General features: G+C 45.3%; 2 protein-coding genes across 2 annotated transcripts in view; one reads left to right on the forward strand and one right to left on the reverse strand.

The window, feature by feature from the left end:
• The window catches only part of CIB2 (calcium and integrin binding family member 2), a 22488-nt gene extending 22256 nt beyond the window's left edge, over positions 1 to 232 (reverse strand). The window contains exon 1 of the mRNA XM_070762087.1: positions 111 to 232. Coding sequence (XP_070618188.1) covers positions 111 to 161 — 51 coding nt within the window. The 5' untranslated portion in view covers positions 162 to 232. The remainder of the gene's footprint in view (positions 1 to 110) is intronic.
• Positions 233 to 5885: 5653 nt separating this feature from the next.
• IDH3A (isocitrate dehydrogenase (NAD(+)) 3 catalytic subunit alpha) lies at positions 5886 to 17978 on the forward strand. The gene is made up of 11 exons (XM_070763362.1): positions 5886 to 6132; positions 8106 to 8168; positions 9440 to 9523; positions 9987 to 10101; positions 11097 to 11284; positions 11810 to 11943; positions 12265 to 12367; positions 13101 to 13165; positions 13320 to 13404; positions 14242 to 14394; positions 16299 to 17978. Exons 1-11 carry the CDS (start codon positions 6106 to 6108, stop codon positions 16380 to 16382), a joined length of 1101 nt encoding a protein of 366 aa, XP_070619463.1. The 5' UTR covers positions 5886 to 6105; the 3' UTR covers positions 16383 to 17978.
• The last annotated feature ends 615 nt before the right edge of the window (positions 17979 to 18593 follow it).

The following is an 18593-nucleotide window of genomic DNA, read 5'->3' on the forward strand; positions in this document are numbered from 1 at the left end:
CGTCTGGGTTTTTGGGGAGACCCTCCCGCCTCCCACCCCGTCCGCTGACAACCCCGCGCAAGAACGCCTCCGCCTTCGAGCATCCCCAAGCCCAGCCCAGCCCGGCTCACCTGATAGGCGTCTAATTGCTCATCCGTAAAGATGGTCTGTTTGTTCCCCATTTTCGAAGGAGGCGCCTTCCCGTCTCCAGGGGCGTCCCATGCCAAGATTTAGGGCCTGGGGGTCTGTCCGAGCGCGTAATGTGACCGGATCGAGGAGGGGAAGGGGGGGGGAAAGGAAGGAAGGGGTGGGGGAAAAAATCTCACACCTGCATCAAAAGATTTTGCTGTTGTCTTTTTCTTCCTGCAGAGCCCAGGGGTTTAAACTCCCCCCATGAAGATCAGACCCCGCTTGGGCTCCTTCTTTTGTCCCTGGGGGGGCAGCCGGAGGGCTCTGCTAGAGGGAGGCGGTTGGAGGAGATGCCTCCGAGGTCTGGAGAAACCATCTCGGCTGCCTCCGGTCTCAAAAGGCACGGAGGGCAATCGAAGACGGTCCTGCTTTGGGTCTCTCCATCGCGCGCACTGTGCATCTTCGGCCACACGGTGGCAGCACTTGGTCTCGCTTTTGTAGGAGCCGAAGCCGGCAAAGAGATTCAATGCAGAGTTTGGAAGGGGACCTTGGAGGTCATCTAGTCCAACCCCCACTCAAGCAGGAGACCCTGCACCAGTGATGGCGAACCTATGGAACGGGTGCCACAGGTGGCACACAGAGCCCTATCTGCTGGCACTCATGGGACTGGGTGGCAAAAGTCCCTCCACAGACCCATCCTAGAATATAGCTCATCTGTTTGGAACCCATATCGCATCTCAGACATTAACACCCTCGAAAATGTCCAAAGATACTTCACCAGAAGAGCCCTTCACTCCTCCACTCGAAACAGAATACCCTATGAGACTAGGCTTTCAATCCTGGGCCTAGAAAGTCTAGAACTAAGACCCCTTAAACAAGATCTAAGTATTGCCCACAAGATCATATGCTGCAACGTCCTGCCTGTCAAAGACTACTTCAGCTTCAACCACAACAACGCAAGAGCCCACAACAGATACAAGCTTAATATTAACCGCTCCAAACTTGACTGTAAAAAATACGACTTTAGTAATCGAGTTGTCGAAGCGTGGAATTCACTACCGGACTCTGTAGTATCATCCCCTAACCCCCAACACTTTACCCATAGGCTATCCACAGTTGACCTCACCAAGTTCCTAAGAGGTCAGTAAGGGGTGTACATAAGTGCACCAGAGTGCCTACCGTCCCCTGTCCTATTGTCTCTGCTATATCTCCTATATCTTCTCTTCTATACCTATATCTTTTTCTGGTATTCTCTCATAGTTATATTTCACTCCTTTATTTTCTCCTTTATTCTCCCTTTAATACATTCTACAGTAGCCCCTCGCTATACCGCGCTTCACCTACTGCGGCTTCACTTCATCGCGGGTTTTCAAGAAATATTAATGAGAAAAATCATTCGCAGATCTTTGCTGGTTCGCGGGTTTCTGAGGAAGTCGATCGGCAGATTTAAACAGCCCGCGGAACTCGATCGGCAGGTTTTTCAAAAAAAAATATATCTAAAATTGTAAATACTGTATTTAAATACTGTATCTAAAATAAATACTGTGTGGGAAGGGTTTATAAACACTTAAAACAATGAAAACTTACCAAACAGTTACAATATAAATACTTAAATAATTACTATCAGTCGATAAATTCCCCATCGCGGATTTCACCTATCGCGGCCGGGTCTGGAACGTAACACCAGCGATAGGTGAGGGACTACTGTACTTGATTATATCCTCTATAACCCTCATTGTGTATTATTGTGTATTGGACAAAACAAATAAATAAATAAAAATAAAATGTGCATGTATGTGCCAGCCAGCTGATTTTTGGCTTGCACAGAGGCCCTGGGAGGGCGTTTTGGCTTCCAGAGAGGCTCCGGAGGGATGGGGGAGGGCGTTTTTACCCTTCCCTGGACCCTTCTTAAAAACTATGTTGCAAGCCGCCCGAGTCCTCAGAGAAGAGCGGCATATAAATCCATGTAATGAAATAAATTAATAAATAATAGTGTTTCCTTTCCAAATGCAAATTACATTTTAAATCGGTAGCTATTTCATTCCTATGTCAGCATAAAACCATTTGTTACACTTTTGTTGTAAACCACTATTTTTCAAAGCACCCAAAGGCAAGAAAAAGGAACAACGGATGGAAATTGACCCAGGAGAGATCCTGGAAAATAAGGAGGGATTTTGAGAACAATCAACCCATGGAACTGAAGTTGCCTTTGGACGTTGTGAATGCTCCAACACTGGAAGCTTTGTCTGGAAGGGTTTTAGGGTCTGCTGCCTGGACAGGAGGGGTTGGACTAGCTGATCTCCAAGCTCCCTTCCAGCTATATTCTGCTTATATTCTGTTTATATTGTTTATATTCTTCTATTATATTCTATATTCCAATATTTCATTCCGTTCCATTTATTCTACTCTATTGTATTTCATTCTTTTCACTCCCATTCCATTTCATCCGGGATCTGATCCTGGATGAGGAGGCCGACCTGGCTTGTGTGACCGAAACCTGGCTGGGCCCGGAGGGAGGAGTTCCTCTCTCTGAAATTTGCCCAGCTGGGTTTCGGGTATGGCACCAACCTCGACCCCAGGGAAGGGGGGGAGGAGTGGCTATTATAGCCAGGGAGAGTCTTGGCCTGCGTAGGCTCATTGCTCCAGAGGTTGCGGGTTGCGAGTCCCTCCTGGTGAAGTTGGACTTAGGGGTTCAGGTGGGCTTGTTACTCACGTACCTGCCTCCCAGCTGCGTGTCAACAGCCCTGCCTGTGCTGCTCGAGGAGGTGGCCGGGCTGGCGGTGGAGTTCCCCGGACTTATCGTCCTGGGGGACTTCAATCTGCCGTCGCTCGGCGGTTCCTCTGGACTGGCACAGGAGTTCATGGCCACCATGACAGCCATGGACCTGACTCAAGTAGTTCAGGGTCCGACTCACGAGGGTGGGCACGCACCCGATATGATATTCCTCTCTGAGCAACTGAGTAATGATCTGAGATTAAGGGGCTTAGAAGTGCTGCCTTTGTCGTGGTCAGATCATTTCCTACTGCGGCTTAACTTCCTGGCTCCAATCCTTCCCCGCAGGGAGGCGGAACCAATTAGGAGGTTCCGCCCCAGACGCCTGATGGATCCAGAAGGCTTCCAGATGGCGCTTGGGGTTATTCCAGATACACTTGTCCACAGTTCGGCAGAGTCTCTTGCTGAGGCCTGGAACAAGGCTGCAGGGGAGGCTCTTGACCGGATTGCGCCGTTGCGACCTCTCCGCGGCACTAGACCCCGTAGAGCTCCATGGTTCAACGAGGAGCTCCGGGTGTTGAAGCGCCAGAAGAGACGTCTGGAGAAGCGATGGAGGAAGAGTAAGTCCGAATCCGATCGAACACTTGTAAGAGCTCATATTAAGACTTACAAAGTGGCGCTCAAGGCGGCAAGATGCGCGTATCATGCCGCCTTGATTGCATCAGCGGAATCCCGCCCGGCCGCTCTGTTTAGGGTAACCCGCTCCCTTCTTAATCAGAGGGGAGTTGGGGAGCCCTTGCAGAGTAGTGCCGAGGATTTTAACACGTTTTTCGCTGATAAAATCGGCCGGATCCGAGCGGACCTCGACTCCAATTGTGAAACAGAGTCGACTGACAATGAGTCAGTCGAGGTGACTGGGGCTAAACGTCTTTGTCCATCTGTCTGGGAGGAGTTTGACTTGGTGACACCTGATGAAGTGGACAAGGCCATTGGAGCTGTGAGTTCCGCCACCTGTTTACTGGATCCGTGTCCCTCTTGGCTGGTTTCGGCCAGTCGAGGGGTGACACGGAGCTGGGTCCAGGAGATTGTCAACGCCTCCTTGGGGAGGGGGTCCTTTCCGCCACTTTATAAGGAGGCGGTTGTGCGCCCCCTCCTCAAGAAGCCTTCCCTGGACCCAGCCGTGCTTAATAACTACCGTCCAGTCTCCAACCTTCCCTTCATGGGGAAGGTTGTCGAGAAGGTGGTGGCACTTCAACTCCAGCGGTCCTTGGATGAAGCCGATTATCTAGGTCCTCAGCAGTCTGGATTCAGGCCCGGCTACAGCACGGAAACTGCTTTGGTCGCGTTGATGGATGATCTCTGGCGGGCCCGGGACAGGGGCTTGTCCTCTGTCCTGGTGCTCCTTGACCTCTCAGCGGCTTTCGATACCATCGACCATGGTATCCTTCTGCGCCGGCTGGAGGGGTTGGGAGTGGGAGGCACTGTTCTTCAGTGGTTCTCCTCCTACCTCTCCGGTCGGTCGCAGTCGGTGTTAGTGGGGGGTCAGAGGTCGACCCCGAGGTTTCTCCCTTGTGGGGTGCCTCAGGGGTCGGTCCTCTCCCCCCTGCTATTTAATATCTACATGAAACCGCTGGGTGAGATCATCCAAGGGCATGGGGTGAGGTATCATCAATATGCCGATGATACCCAGTTGTACATCTCCACCCCATGTCCAGTCAACGAAGCAGTGGAAGTGATGTGCCGGTGCCTGGAGGCTGTTGGGGCCTGGATGGGTGTCAACAAACTCAAACTCAACCCAGACAAGACGGAGTGGCTGTGGGTCTTGCCTCCCAAGGACAATTCTATCTGTCCGTCCATTACCCTGGGGGGGGAATTATTGACCCCCTCAGAGAGGGTCCGCAACTTGGGCGTCCTCCTCGATCCACAGCTCACATTAGAAAAACACCTTTCAGCTGTGGCGAGGGGGGCGTTTGCCCAGGTTCGCCTGGTGCGCCAGTTGCGGCCCTATTTGGACCGGGAGTCATTGCTCACAGTCACTCATGCCCTCATCACCTCGAGGCTCGACTACTGTAACGCTCTCTACATGGGGCTACCTTTGAAAAGTGTTCGGAAACTTCAGATCGTGCAGAATGCAGCTGCGAGAGCAATTATGGGCTTCTCCAAGTATGCCCATATCACTCCAACACTCCGCAGTCTGCATTGGCTGCCGATCAGTTTCCGGTCACAATTCAAAGTGTTGGTTATGACCTATAAAGCCCTTCATGGCACCGGACCAGAATATCTTCGGGACCGCCTCCTGCCGCACGAATCCCAGCGACCGGTTAGGTCCCACAGAGTTGGCCTTCTCCGGGTCCCGTCGACTAAACAATGTCGTCTGGCGGGACCCAGGGGAAGAGCCTTCTCTGTGGGGGCCCCGACCCTCTGGAACCAGCTCCCCCCTGAGATTAGGATTGCCCCCACCCTCCCTGCCTTTCGTAAACTCCTTAAGACCCACCTTTGTCGTCAGGCATGGGGGAACTAAAACACCTCCCCCTTGCCCATGTTGTTTTGTTGATTGACTGACTGTGTGCCTGTTTTTTATATATACTGTTTTTTATGAGATTATTAATTTCAATTGGAATCTGGATGGGTGGGCATTGGATTTGGTATTGTGTACTGTACTGTTTTTTATTATTGTTGTGAGCCGCCCCGAGTTTGCGGAGAGGGGCGGCATATAAATCCAATAAACCTAACCTAACCTAACCTATTCTATTCCATCTATTCTATTCTATTCTTTATTCAAATATTCCATTCCATATATTCTATTCTATTCCATATATATTCTACTCTAATTGTATTCCTACATTCCAATTTTCTATTTTCTATTCTTTATTCCAATATTCCATTCCATATGTTCTATGCTAATTCTATTCCTACATTCCAATGTTTTATTCTATTCTATCTCCTTGTTCTCCAGTCGCACATGGAGGGTATGAATTCAGGTGAGGTCACGTGGGGAGTTCTAGTCTTTTGCATAGCCCGCCCTCTAGGTGCCGCGCGGGCCAATCAGGAAAGGCTCCACCCCGGTCGCCGCGGAGGAGGGACGAGGCGCAGAGCTCCTCGCCTCCCACCAATCCGCTGCCACCCCGGAGTAGTCGGCGGGCGCTGATTGGCCGGCGCGTCCCTAGCGAGGAAGCCGCGGCCGATTCCTTCCCTTTAGAGACCCGCGGCGTGAACGTCAAACCGGGCAAAGCCGGCGAGGAGGCGAAAGGGTCGCTGCCGCCGCCGCCTCCGCTCCCTTCGCCATGGCTGCTTCTTCCTGGGTTCCGAAGGTGAGGCGGGCCCTGAGGTGACCTTGGCTTCTCCCTCAGGAAGACCCCCGGGTGGTCCCGTGGGAAGTCTCGCGAGAGTTGGGTCGCCCCTCCCTTTCAGGATTGGGGGGGGAAGCATTCTTCGACTCCCTCTCCGGCGCCCTTTGGCGGTTCGCCCTTGGCGACTCGCGGGGTCCGGCCGGAACTACAACTCCCGGCAGGCCTTTCCCTTCTGAGACTGCGCGGGGATTGTAGTGCGGCAACGGCCTTAGATACATTGCGGTCTGCGGCTCTTCCGAGGAGACCGAACCACAATTCCCGGCAGGCCCCGCGGCAGGCCGAGAGGAGGCTGGGAGTTGTAGGCCGGCAGCCAGATGGGAGCCTCTGCCCTTCCTCTGGCCCTGCTTGCCTCTTATAGAAGCCGGTTTCCCCACACACACACCGCTGGCTGCGTCCTCACAACAACCCCGTGGGGTAGGCCAGGAGGACTGCTCGCAAGGTCCCTGTATGGGGGCTGAGAGACAGATGTGACCCCCCTCTTTTGGGAAAGGATTCCTGATAGTCACAGGCTCATCATTGTCTACTGGCTATTATTATTATTATTATTATTATTATTATTATTATTATTATTTGTTTTATATCTATCATTTCTCTCTCTCTTTCTATCTCTATTTATCGTCTATATATATTTATCTATCATCTCTTCCTATCTATCATCTACCTATCTATCTGATCTATCATCTATCTAATCTATCTATCATCTATCTAATTTATCTATCTAATCTATCATCTTATCTATCTGCCTATTTATCTAATCTATCTATCATCTATCTATCATATCAATCATCTATCTAGCTATCTAATCTATCTAGCTATCTCAGCAATATCTGTATCATCATCTAACTCAGTGGTTCTCAACCTTTCTAATGCTGCAACCCTTTCATACAGTTCCTCTTGTTGCGGTGACCCCCAACCATAAGTCCAGCGCTAATTCTCCCAAGAGAGATTTAGGCTGATGGGCAGGAAGGTCAGAAGGGAGCTTCTGGCCCCCACTGTAAATGCCTGATTAGTCAGATTGTAAAAATAGGTTCCAAGGTGCCGGAATGGAGGTTTTGGTTCCTGAGAACTTCCGTGAGAACTTTGTCTTTTCCCATGGTCTTAGGCGACCCTTGTGAAACGATCGTTCGACCCCCAAAGGGGTCCCAACCCCAAGTTGAGAACCACTGATCTATATCTATCTCTCTCTATATCTATCATCAATCAATCAATCTATATGGTCAATATTCATATCTATATCATCAATATCTATATCAATATAACATCAATATCTATCTATCATCCCTCTAATTAATATCTATATCATCAATATCTATCACTATATCATATCTCTCTCATCAATATCAATCTATCTATATTTATCATCTATATATCATTCTGTCTGTCTGTCTCTCTCTCTCTCCCTCCCTCTCATCTATCTAACAACTGGCACACAAGACATTTATAAACCAAGGGGAATAGGACTAGACAATTCTGCTTGTTATATTACCTAGTCCAGTAACAAATCATTCAGAAACTAAATTGAAACAAGCTTGGAGAGCAAACCACTGCAAATTATCTATCTATCTATCTATCTATCTATCTATCTATCTATCTATCTATCTATCTATCTATCTATCTACTTGCCTACCTATCCACCCATCCATCCATCCACTACAAAGAAAAATAATAATATTTCAAGGCAGTTTCTGATAACAGTGTAAAGCTGAGAGTGGCATTATTTTTATGGTGCCCTGGAATACCGATAATTCCATGCAGGTGAGCAACAGGGAGGGATATCTCTGCCCTCTTCAGTTTTCAAACCCCACTGCTTGGTTCTGCTTCTTCTGAGCTAATTTGTTTAGTTAGTTGTAAATTCAGTGCTGATTTAATACAGCAGATGCTTTCGGTTAGTCCGGCTGCTAAAACTAACCATATTCTTATTTTCGTTGCTCTAGGTCTTTCGTTTACTTGGGGGGTTCAGAATTCAGAAACAGGTGACCAGGAATGTTGCTAGTAACGTGAGTATAGTTGTTGTTCCTTTTAAAATATACTCGTTGTAGAATAGCAAAATAAGACCATGCTGGCTGGGGGATTCAGGAAGTTAAAGTCCACATGTCTTAAAGTTGCCAAGTTTTTTGGGGGCGGAGGGGGGGAACCCACTGCTTTCAGGGTGGAAGGAAAAGAGGTTACTGTAATTCTGTTTTCGGTGCTGTGCATAAAATGTGTAGAAAATAAATAATCTTTAATGGGGCGAATGCTAGAAAAATACAAAGCATCACAGGCATGAAATTGCTAAAATTTCCTGGATGGATTGCAAAATGTTCCATTCCAAACTTTTATAATAAGGTTGTTGGTTTTTTTTAGTTGTTTTAGTATTGGATTGTTACATGCTGTTTTTTATCACTGTTGTTAGCCGCCCCGAGTCTGCGGAGAGGGGCGGCATACAAATCAAATAAATTAAAATAAATTAAAATAAATTAAAATAATTAAATAAATAAATAAAATAAAGTATAAATAATTAAACTCAAAATGCTTGAAACCGTTCCAGACCATGTTTGAGGCAGCTACTGTATTTGACATTCAGGATTGGGCGCTCTCTAAAATGTTGTGTTTCAAAAATTTGGCGCACTCCACGTAACGGCCAGGCGGAGTCAATTTTTAGATAACGTGGAGAAATAGGGATTTCCTCCCAATGGTCCTCAAAGTAGTGGATTGGAATGGTTATCATGGACAAATTTGTACCCTATGAGTGTCACAAAACTTAGAAACATAGAAGACTGACGGCAGAAAAAGACCTCATGGTCCATCTCGTCTGCCCTTATACTATTTCCTGAATTTTATCTTACAATGGATCTATGTTTATCCCAGGCATGTTTAAATTCAGTTCCTGTGGATTTACCAACCACGTCTGCTGGAAGTTTGTTCCAAGCATCTACTACTCTTTCAGTGAAATAATATTTTCTCACGTTGCTTTTGATCTTTCCCTCAACTAACTTCAGATTGTGTCCCCTTGTTCTTGGGTTCACTTTCCTATTAAAAACACTTCCCTCCTGAACCTTATTTAACCCTTTAACATATTTAAATGTTTCGATCATGTCCCCCCTTTTCCTTCTGTCCTCCAGACTAGACAGATGGAGTTCATTAAGTCTTTCCTGATACGTTTTATGCTTAAGACCTTCCACCATTCTTGTAGCCCGTCTTTGGACCTGTTCAAACTTGCTAGGTTTTCTTCAAAATCAGATGAATCTTTTTCAATTTGTTTTGTTTTTGCTTTGGTTTTTTTTTCTAGACTCGGACAGTAACGTTGATCCCAGGAGATGGTATTGGGCCTGAAATCTCAGCTGCTGTGGTGGAGATTTTTGAAGCTGCTAAGGTAAACCCAGCCACGGGTGGCCTCTTGAGTTTGAATAAACAGTGGCTAAATCTGCACTTCTATTCTACTAGTTTTTCTCATCATTCCTATCACCCATTTCCTCCCATGTTGACTGTATGACTGTAACTTGTTGCTTATATCCTAAGATTTTTATTAATATTGCTTCTTCATTGCTTATTTGACCCCTATGACAATCATTAAGTGTCGTACCACATGATTCTTGACAAATGTATATTTTATTTTATGTACGCTGGGAGCATATGAACCAAGACAAATTCCTTGTGTGTCCAATCACACTTGGCCAATTTAAAAAAAATTATATTCTATTCTATTCCTTGGTAGCCCTTTTCTGCTTGAGGCTCTGCCGATTTATTTATTTTTTTAGTGCGATTTAATTCTCTTAATTCTGAGGACAACAATGGGGGTGGTTAATAATTCCCCACCCCCCGAAAAATGTGTTTAGGTCCCTGTTCAGTTTGAAGAAAGAATCGTGACGGCCATCCAAGGACCAGGAGGGAAGTGGATGATACCCCAAGATGCCAAAGAGTCTATGGACAAGAACAAAATAGGATTAAAAGGTACTTGGCTGAAAAGGAAGAACTGTTATGTTTCGCTGAAGTTAGCAATAGCATTTATTTAGGAACTGGCAGTGAAAATCTATTGGTGTGAGCCGCCCTGAATCTGCGGAGAGGGGTGGCATAGAAATTTAATTAATAATAATAATAATAATAATAATAATAATAATAATAATAATAATAATAATGAAAGAGCCTTCTCTGTGGCGGCCCCGGCCCTCTGGAACCAACTCCCCCCAGAGATTAGAATAGCCCCCACCCTCCTTGCCTTTCGTAAGCTGCTTAAAACCCACCTCTGCCGTCAGGCATGGGGGAACGGAGATATTCTTTCCCCCTAGGCCTTTACAATTTATGTATGGTATGTTTGTATGTATGATTGGTTTTTAAAATAAGGGTTTTTAGCTGTTTTAGTATTGGATTGTCGCATGTTGTTTTTACCACTGTTGTTAGCCGCCCCGAGTCTACGGAGAGGGGCGGCATACAAATCCAATAAATAAATAAATTATTATTATTATTATTATTATTATTATTATTATTATTATTATTATTATTATTATTATTATTTAGGCTTATTTAGCGCCTCATAGTGCTTTACAGCCCTCTCTAAACTTTTTACAGAATCAGCATATATTTCCCCCAAAAAATCTGGGTCCTCATTTTACCCACCTCGGAAGGATGGGAACCTTGAGCCTGGTGAGATTCGAACTGCCAAATTGCAGGCAGTCGGCAGTCAGTAGAAGTAGCCTGCAGTACTGCACTCTAACCACTGCGCCACCGTGGCTCTTCTGAAAAAAAGCCCATGTTTTAATTCCGCTACATAATGGTTAGAAATACACCAAGAAGATCCCGTTTCTTGCATTTTTCTTTCTTTTTTAAATCACATTTTAGTGAGGGTGTTAAAAAAAAAGAATTCTGCTTGGTTCACTGCCAGTTCCTAAATGTTGTGCTGCCAATGAGCACAATTTTCCACGTCTCTTGTGCCTCTGCTTGTTTTCCAGGCCCTTTGAAGACCCCCATAGCTGCTGGCCACCCGTCCATGAACTTGCTGCTCCGCAAAACATTTGACCTGTATGCCAATATCCGTCCTTGCGTGTCCATTGAGGGCTACAAGACCCCTTACACGGATGTGGACATTGTGACCATACGAGAGAACACGGAAGGCGAATACAGCGGCATCGAGCACATAGTATGTGGTTCAAGGGGACATTAATTCCAGCCGTTCCACGCACCCAGATCATGCAGGCTGCTTGAATTTAACAAAATACTTCAATTAAATTAACTTATAACCGCCGCTTAACTTGGTTTTTCCAAGTTTTTCATAACACCATCACCCCTTCCTTTCTTTCTTTCTTTCCTTTCTTTCTTTCTTCCTTCTTTCCTTCCTTCTTTTCTTTCTTCTTTCTTTCTTTCTTTCTTTCTTCCTTCTTTTCTTTCTTTCTTCCTTCCTTCTTTCCTTTCTTTCTTTCTTCCTTTCTTTCCTTCCTTCCTTTTTTCTTTCCTTCTTTCTTCCTTTCTTTCTTTCCTTCCTTCCTTACTTCTTTCTTTCTTTCTTTTTTCCTTCTTACCTTTCTTTCCTTTCTTCCTTCCTTTCTTTCTTCTTTTCTTTCTTCCTTCCTTCTTTCTTTCCTTTCTTTCTATCTTTCTTTCTTCCTTTCTTTCCTTTCTTTCTTTCTTTTTTTGCTACTTTGCTTAACCTTTGTGTGTCTTTCAGATTGTGGAGGGTGTTGTGCAGAGCATTAAACTCATCACCGAGGAGGCAAGCAAGCGGATTGCTGATTTTGCTTTTGAATATGCCAGGAATAACCAGAGGAGCAAAGTTACAGCTGTGCACAAAGCTAATATTATGTAGGTGGCGGTAAAATGACTCCAGGCCTTTCTCCAATTCTTACTCCAGTTTTCAGAATCCTAACTGCTTTTTTTTTTTAACCATGTTTTCTAACGCAACACATTGTCAGAGAAAGAGTGTTGGGGGCTTATTTTTGGCAAACAGATTTTAATTTCAATTTGAGACTCGATCCCTGTTCCCCGCTTTTCCAAATTAAATCGCTAAAAGAAAGCTTTGATAACTGCTTAGCTACAGGCGATTGAAGCATACTTGTAAATAAATTAAAAAACTCCATTTGTGCACCTAGACTTCTAACCTGTCTTGCTTTTCCTTATGTGCAGGCGAATGTCTGATGGCCTCTTTCTGAGAAAATGCAGAGAAGCCGCAGAAAACTGTAAAGACATTAAATTCAATGAAATGTACCTAGACACCGTGTGTCTGAATGTAAGTAGAGTGGTATCTCTACTTACGAACTTAATTCATTTCGTGACCAGGTTCTTAAGTAGAAAACTTTGTAAGAAGCAGCAATTTTTCCCCATAGGAATCAATATAAAAGCAAATAATGCGTGCGATTGGGGAAACCAGAGGGAGGGTGGAGGCCCTGTTTCCTCACAGGAGATTCCTAGAGAGGCCCCATGGAGGCTTCTTCCCAACTTTTTCATCCCAGGAGATTCCTAGAGACACCCCACAGAGGCTTCTCCCCACCTTTTCCGGCCCTGTTTCCTCCCAGGAGATTCCTAGAGAAGGTCCCACGGAGGCTTCTTCCCACCTTTTCCGGTCCTGTTTCCTTCGAGGAGATTCCTAGAGAGGCCCCACGGAGGCTTCTCCCTTCCTTTTCCGGCCCTGTTTCCTCCCAGGAGATTCCTAGAGAGGCCCCACGGCGGTTTCTTCCCACCTTTTCCAGCCCTGTTTCCTCCCAGGAGATTCCTAGAGAGGCCCAATGGAGGCTTCTCCCTGCCTTTTCCGGTTACAGTTTCGGAGGCTTGGGTTTGTAAGTGGAAAACAGTTCTTGAGAAGAGGCAAAAAAATCTTGAACACCCGGTTCTTATCTAGAAAAGTCCGTAGGTGGAGGCGTTCTTAGGTACCACTGTATATAATGTATGATGAATCTTTTAAGCGGCCTCTGTTCTGGTTGTGTTAAAAACAATTCTTAACATGTCTTTCTTTTTTATCTCAGATGGTGCAGGATCCATCTAAGTTTGATGTTCTCGTCATGCCAAATTTGTATGGGGACATCCTTAGGCAAGTAGCTTTTTGAGTTGATTGTGGTCCCTGTGGGTGCGAGACGCTTCCAAACGTTCTCCTTGAATTGATTTTGCTTCCCTGCTACAAATATCTCAGATATCTTCCACTGCAAAGGCTAATAATTGTCCTTTCTCCCATCCTTTTCTTTCAGTGACCTGTGTGCAGGCTTGATCGGGGGTCTTGGTGTGACTCCCAGCGGGAATATCGGTGCTAACGGAGTTGCAATCTTTGAATCGGTAAAGTCTTGGTTGCGATGTGGCCTTAGCTCATTAGACTGGCCTTTTGGGGAGGGGGATAGCGATGGGTTAGTGGGATGAGGATAGAAACATAGAAGATTGACGGCAGCAAAAGACCTCATGGTCCATCTGGTCTGCCCTTATACTATTTCCTGTATTTTATCGTAGGATGGATCTATGTTTATCCCAGGCATGTTTAAATTCAGTGACTGTGGATTGACCAACCACGTCTGCTGGAAGTTTGTTCCAAGGATCTACTACTCTTTCAGTAAAATAATATTTTCTCACGTGGCTTCTGATCTTTCCCCCAACTAACCTCAGATTGTGTCCCCTTGTTCTTGTGTTCACTTTCCTATTAAAAACACTTCCCTCCTGAATCTTATTTAATCCTTTCATATATTTAAATATTATTATTATTATTATTATTATTATTATTATTATTATTTATTAGATTAAAGGGTTAAATAAGGTTCAGGAGGGAAGTGTTTTTAATAGGAAAGTGAACCCAAGAGCAAGGGGGCACAATCTGAAGTTAGTTGGGGGAAAGATCAGAAGCCATGTGAGAAAATATTATTTTACTGAAAGAGTAGTAGATCCTTGGAACAAACTTCCAGCAGACGTGGTAGATAAATCCACAGTCACTGAATTTAAACATGCCTGGGATAAACATAGATCCATCCTAAGATAAAATACAGGAAATAGTATAAGGGCAGACTAGATGGGCCATGAGGTCTTTTTCTGCCGTCAGTCTTCTATGTTTCTATGAACACAATATTCCAAATGGGTTCTCGCCAGCAGGATCACAATCTCCCTCTTCCTGACGCTTTCTCTTCGCAGGTTCACGGAACAGCTCCGGATATTGCCGGGAAAGACTTGGCCAACCCAACGGCGCTTCTCTTGAGTGCTGTCATGATGCTGCGTCACATGGAAATGCAAGAATTTGCCAGGAAAATAGAAACGGCGTGCTTCGACACCATCAAAGACCAGAAGGTAGATCTTGGCTAAGGTTCAGCAAACTGGGGTGGCTTTGAGAATGCCTGTTTATTTAGATTCAGGCCTTCCATGTCTGAAATCACAGCACACTTTGCCCAAAATTAGCTAGGCATTGACTAGGTCAGTGGACTTCAACTCCCAGAATTCCTGAGCCAGCATCAAATTGACTCAGGAATTGTGGGAGTTGAAGTCCACGGATCGTAAAGTTACCATAATTACCCAATTGGACTTAGTGATAATGGTTTTATCACCCTTTGCTATTTCTACTGTGTTCTGTCGGGCTCTCTGGTAGACCCCTCCCAAAAATTCACAGGTACAAATTTCAGACACACACACGTTTGGAAATTCAAAACAATGTTCTTTATAATGAAAAGTCACTTAAACCAAGCCCTCTTTTGGTATAGCAAAGAGCACTTGTCTCCAAACAAACTGATAATTAGTACAAGTCCCTTATCAGTTCTGTGATACTTAGCTTGCAGCTGTGAGGCAATTCACAGTCCTTCTTCTTTCCCAAAGTGAAACACACTTTGCTCTGGTTTAGTTTCAAAGCGGGGAAAAATCAGCACACAAAGGTCAAAGTCAGTAAAGCAGTCATGAAACACAACGATCAGATAATCCTCCACAATGGCCAAACCCACAGGCTGCTCTTTATAGCATCCTCACTAATGACCACAGCCCCACCCAACCACAGGTGGCCTCATTTTCTTTGATAATAATCTCTCAGTTGTTGCTGCCTATGCATCGCTCTCCGCATGCGTGGCTGTATCATTAACTCTTTTTTCTGAATCCAAGGAGGAGCTAGAGAATTGATCTCCTTCTGAGCTGTCTGCCCCACTCTCCTCCTCCCTGTCACTCATGTCTTCTTGGTCAGAGGAGCCTTCATCATCAGATTCCACCAGGGGCAAAACAGGCCTGCAGCATGTGGATGTCTCCCCCACATCCCCAGTCCTTGGGGCAGGAGCAGGGCCAGAGCTAACCACAACATACGGTATAAATGATACTGTTAGCACTATCAATTAAGAGCATTAGGTGGCAAGATGCAAAAGTTGTGTCCCATCCCAGACTCAAAAGCAGGAACTGTGAATTTATTCTGTCTTTCAGTACAAATCTTATAAAACAGAAGTTTTGTTGGTGGCCTATAAATCTGATGGTAGAAAGGTTAGATCAGGTAGCCTGTTCAGTTTCCCCCTTCATAAATTATCTTACATTCCATGCACAATCAGCACTACAGTCATACCTCGTCTTACGAACCTAATTGGTTCCAGGGGGAGGTTCGTAAGACGAAACATTGTTTCCCATAGGAAACAATGTAAAGTCAATTAATCCGTGCAACCAAAAAAAAAACCCCGCAAAAAAACGCTGCCACCCGGCTGTCACCTTTTAAAACAGCCGGGGGGCTTCTCAGCGACCTCCCGAACGCCAAACCCGAACTTCCGGGTTCGGCGTTCGGGAGGCCGCCGAGAAGCCCCCAGGCTGTTTTAAAAGGTGACAGCCGGGCGGCGGGGCTTCCCAGCAGCCTCCGAACGCGGAAGTTCGGGTTTGGCGTTCGGCGTTCGGAGGCTGCTGGGAAGCCCCCCGGCTGTTTTAAAAGGTGACAGCCGGGCTGGGGGGCTTCCCAGCAGCCTCCCGAACCCCGAACCCGGAAGTTCGGCAAAAGTTCGGGGTTCGGGAGGCTGCTGGGAAGCCCCCCAGCCCGGCTGTCACCTTTTAAAACAGCCGGGGGGCTTCCCAGCAGCCTCCCGAACCCCGAACCCGGAAGTTCGGGTTTGGTGTTCGTAACTCGAAAAAAGTTCATAAGAAGAGGTAAAATTTTTCTGAACCCCGGGTTCGTATCTCGAGTTGTTCGTAAGACGAGGGGTTCGTATCTTGAGGTACCACTGTATTTCCTTTCCCAATTTTAGGTCCTGACCAAAGATTTGGGAGGCAACGCCAAATGTTCGGATTTCACCGCCGAGATCTGTCGCAGAGTCACGGCCATGGAGTAGAAGATGTCGCCTCCATGTCCTCCTGGTTTCAATCCTTCCCAAAGGATGCTGTTATTTATTACATGTCACGTCCATTTTTTTTCTTTTTCTAGAAATAAACTCCATTTCCATTGCTTGAAACGATAAAATTGTTAGCTACTCTTACATTTCAAACCCTTTTAAGTTTCCAGAAACACTCCAAAACTTGGAAGTGTTTTTTTTTCTCACCCCAGCAGTAGAAGACACTCCTTAAGCTGTCCTTAAGCAGCTTGCTGGCCTTAAAATAGCACAAAATAAAAATTTTCCTTTGGAAATAGAATTTTTTTTTCATTACACACTCCTGGAGCCTGCCCTTCCAAACCATAAAGACTTAAAACTGCGGGCATTTCAACTTGTGTACATAAAATGTCAAATATTCAGATTTTAAGGGCAGAAGGAATATAATTCAGCGGTAAAAAACAAAAAATAACATGATAGCCTGGTATTTTTTTTTTACACATCATCTCTTGCTTGCTCTAGCCTTTTCCACCGCTGATCCGTTCTATCCATTGCCTTTGTCCGCTGCTGATTATCAAGGGAATGCTAATGCTTTTTTTAAAAGGAAAAAATATTTATCTCGGTGAATATTAAATATATATTTTGAAGTTAGAACATATCTGCAGGCTGTTTGTATCGTGCTTGGAGTTTATAGAGCTATAGGTTATATTCCCATGCACTGCTCTGCAATGGTTTCAAAGCACTACAGTAAAAAACAGAAACCAGAAATTTATTTGGTGAGAAGTGGGACGATATGGGAGGATGTTGATGGTTGTTTCATTCGTTTTTAAGCTTGCTAAACTGGGAGTTTTCTCCTCTTGCAGAGGGATCAACGGTTGAAATCTCCTTTGTCCCTTGGGAACAGGTGTTGGTGGAAAAGGAGAATTTGCAGAGATGCTGGGTACGAAAGCATCAATATTTCTGCTGCTAGTACTTCAAATCCTTAAAGATGGGATCTGTCTTTTCCTTGGAAATTCTTGAAAGTCCTGTTGGCCTTTCCTTGCATAGTCCACTCTGCTGCAAACCTTTAGGAAAGGAGTGTCCAACCTTGGCCCCTTTAAGACTTGCAGACTTCAACTCCCACGCAGGCTGAGGAATTCTGGGAGTTGAAGTCCGCAAGTCTTAAAAAGTACCAAGATTGGGCACCTCTGTTTTAGAATGCCCTGCACTGATTCGCTACCCAGCTTTGTGGCACTCCCCCATTTAGTTTCCAAATTGGCGATACGAGCTATGGCAGGGCCGCCAATCTGGACTGCCAGCCTCCAACTTGGGGAATTTTGGGAGAGGGGTGGTATTCATTCCCATTGAAATCAGATGGGCAGAACTGTTTGTGTTGCTACCAAGAATTCCATTCGATATTCTCACTGGTCAGAAAAGTAGCCATGAGAGCAGCCAACTTTATCCTATGTGTGATTCCGCGCAGTGTTTCATGCACTCACTTTCATATCTTGGTATGGGCTCAAAACCTGGGAAGCTTTTACTGGGCCAGAATGTGTGTTTTTGCAGCTGTCTGTAATAAATGAGTTGGGGGCCTGCCATTTGATGCATCACGAGAGGAAAATAAAAGACTTCACAAAGAAATATCTTGCTTTTTTTTGTGTTCTTTTAATAAGAAATGAAGCTTTAAATGTTCCAGCGATCTATTTTTGCAACTCCCTCTTTTATCTCTGCAAGACCTCAGACTGATTCTAGAAAGGGCTATTTAAGTTTAAGCAATGTATTGGGGTTACAAACAAGCTTTGTCATGAAGCATAGAAAAATCTTAAAATTTCCCAATGGAAACTACTAAGGCTGCAGAAAAAATAATCTGAAATTTATTTATTTATTTTATTTATTTATTTATTAGATTTGTATGCCGCCCCTCTCCGTAGACTCAGGGCGGCTCACAGTAATAATAAACAATAATAACAAATCTAATAATTTAAAAGAAACACTAAAAGCCCCATTATTAAAAGCAAACATACACACAAACATACCATACATAACTGTATAGGCCCAGGGGAGATGTTTCAATTCCCCCATGCCTGACTGCAAAGGTGGGTTTTAAGGAGTTTACGAAAGGCGAGGAGGGTGGGAGCAGTTCTAATCTCTGGGGGGAGCTGGTTCCAGAGGGTCGGGGCTGCCACAGAGAAGGCTCTTCCCCTGGGTCCCGCCAAACGGCATTGTTTAGTTGACGGGACCCGGAGAAGGCCAACT

The sequence above is a fragment of the Erythrolamprus reginae genome, chromosome 10 (assembly GCF_031021105.1).
Source record: "Erythrolamprus reginae isolate rEryReg1 chromosome 10, rEryReg1.hap1, whole genome shotgun sequence".
NCBI classification, from domain to species: domain Eukaryota; kingdom Metazoa; phylum Chordata; class Lepidosauria; order Squamata; family Dipsadidae; genus Erythrolamprus; species Erythrolamprus reginae.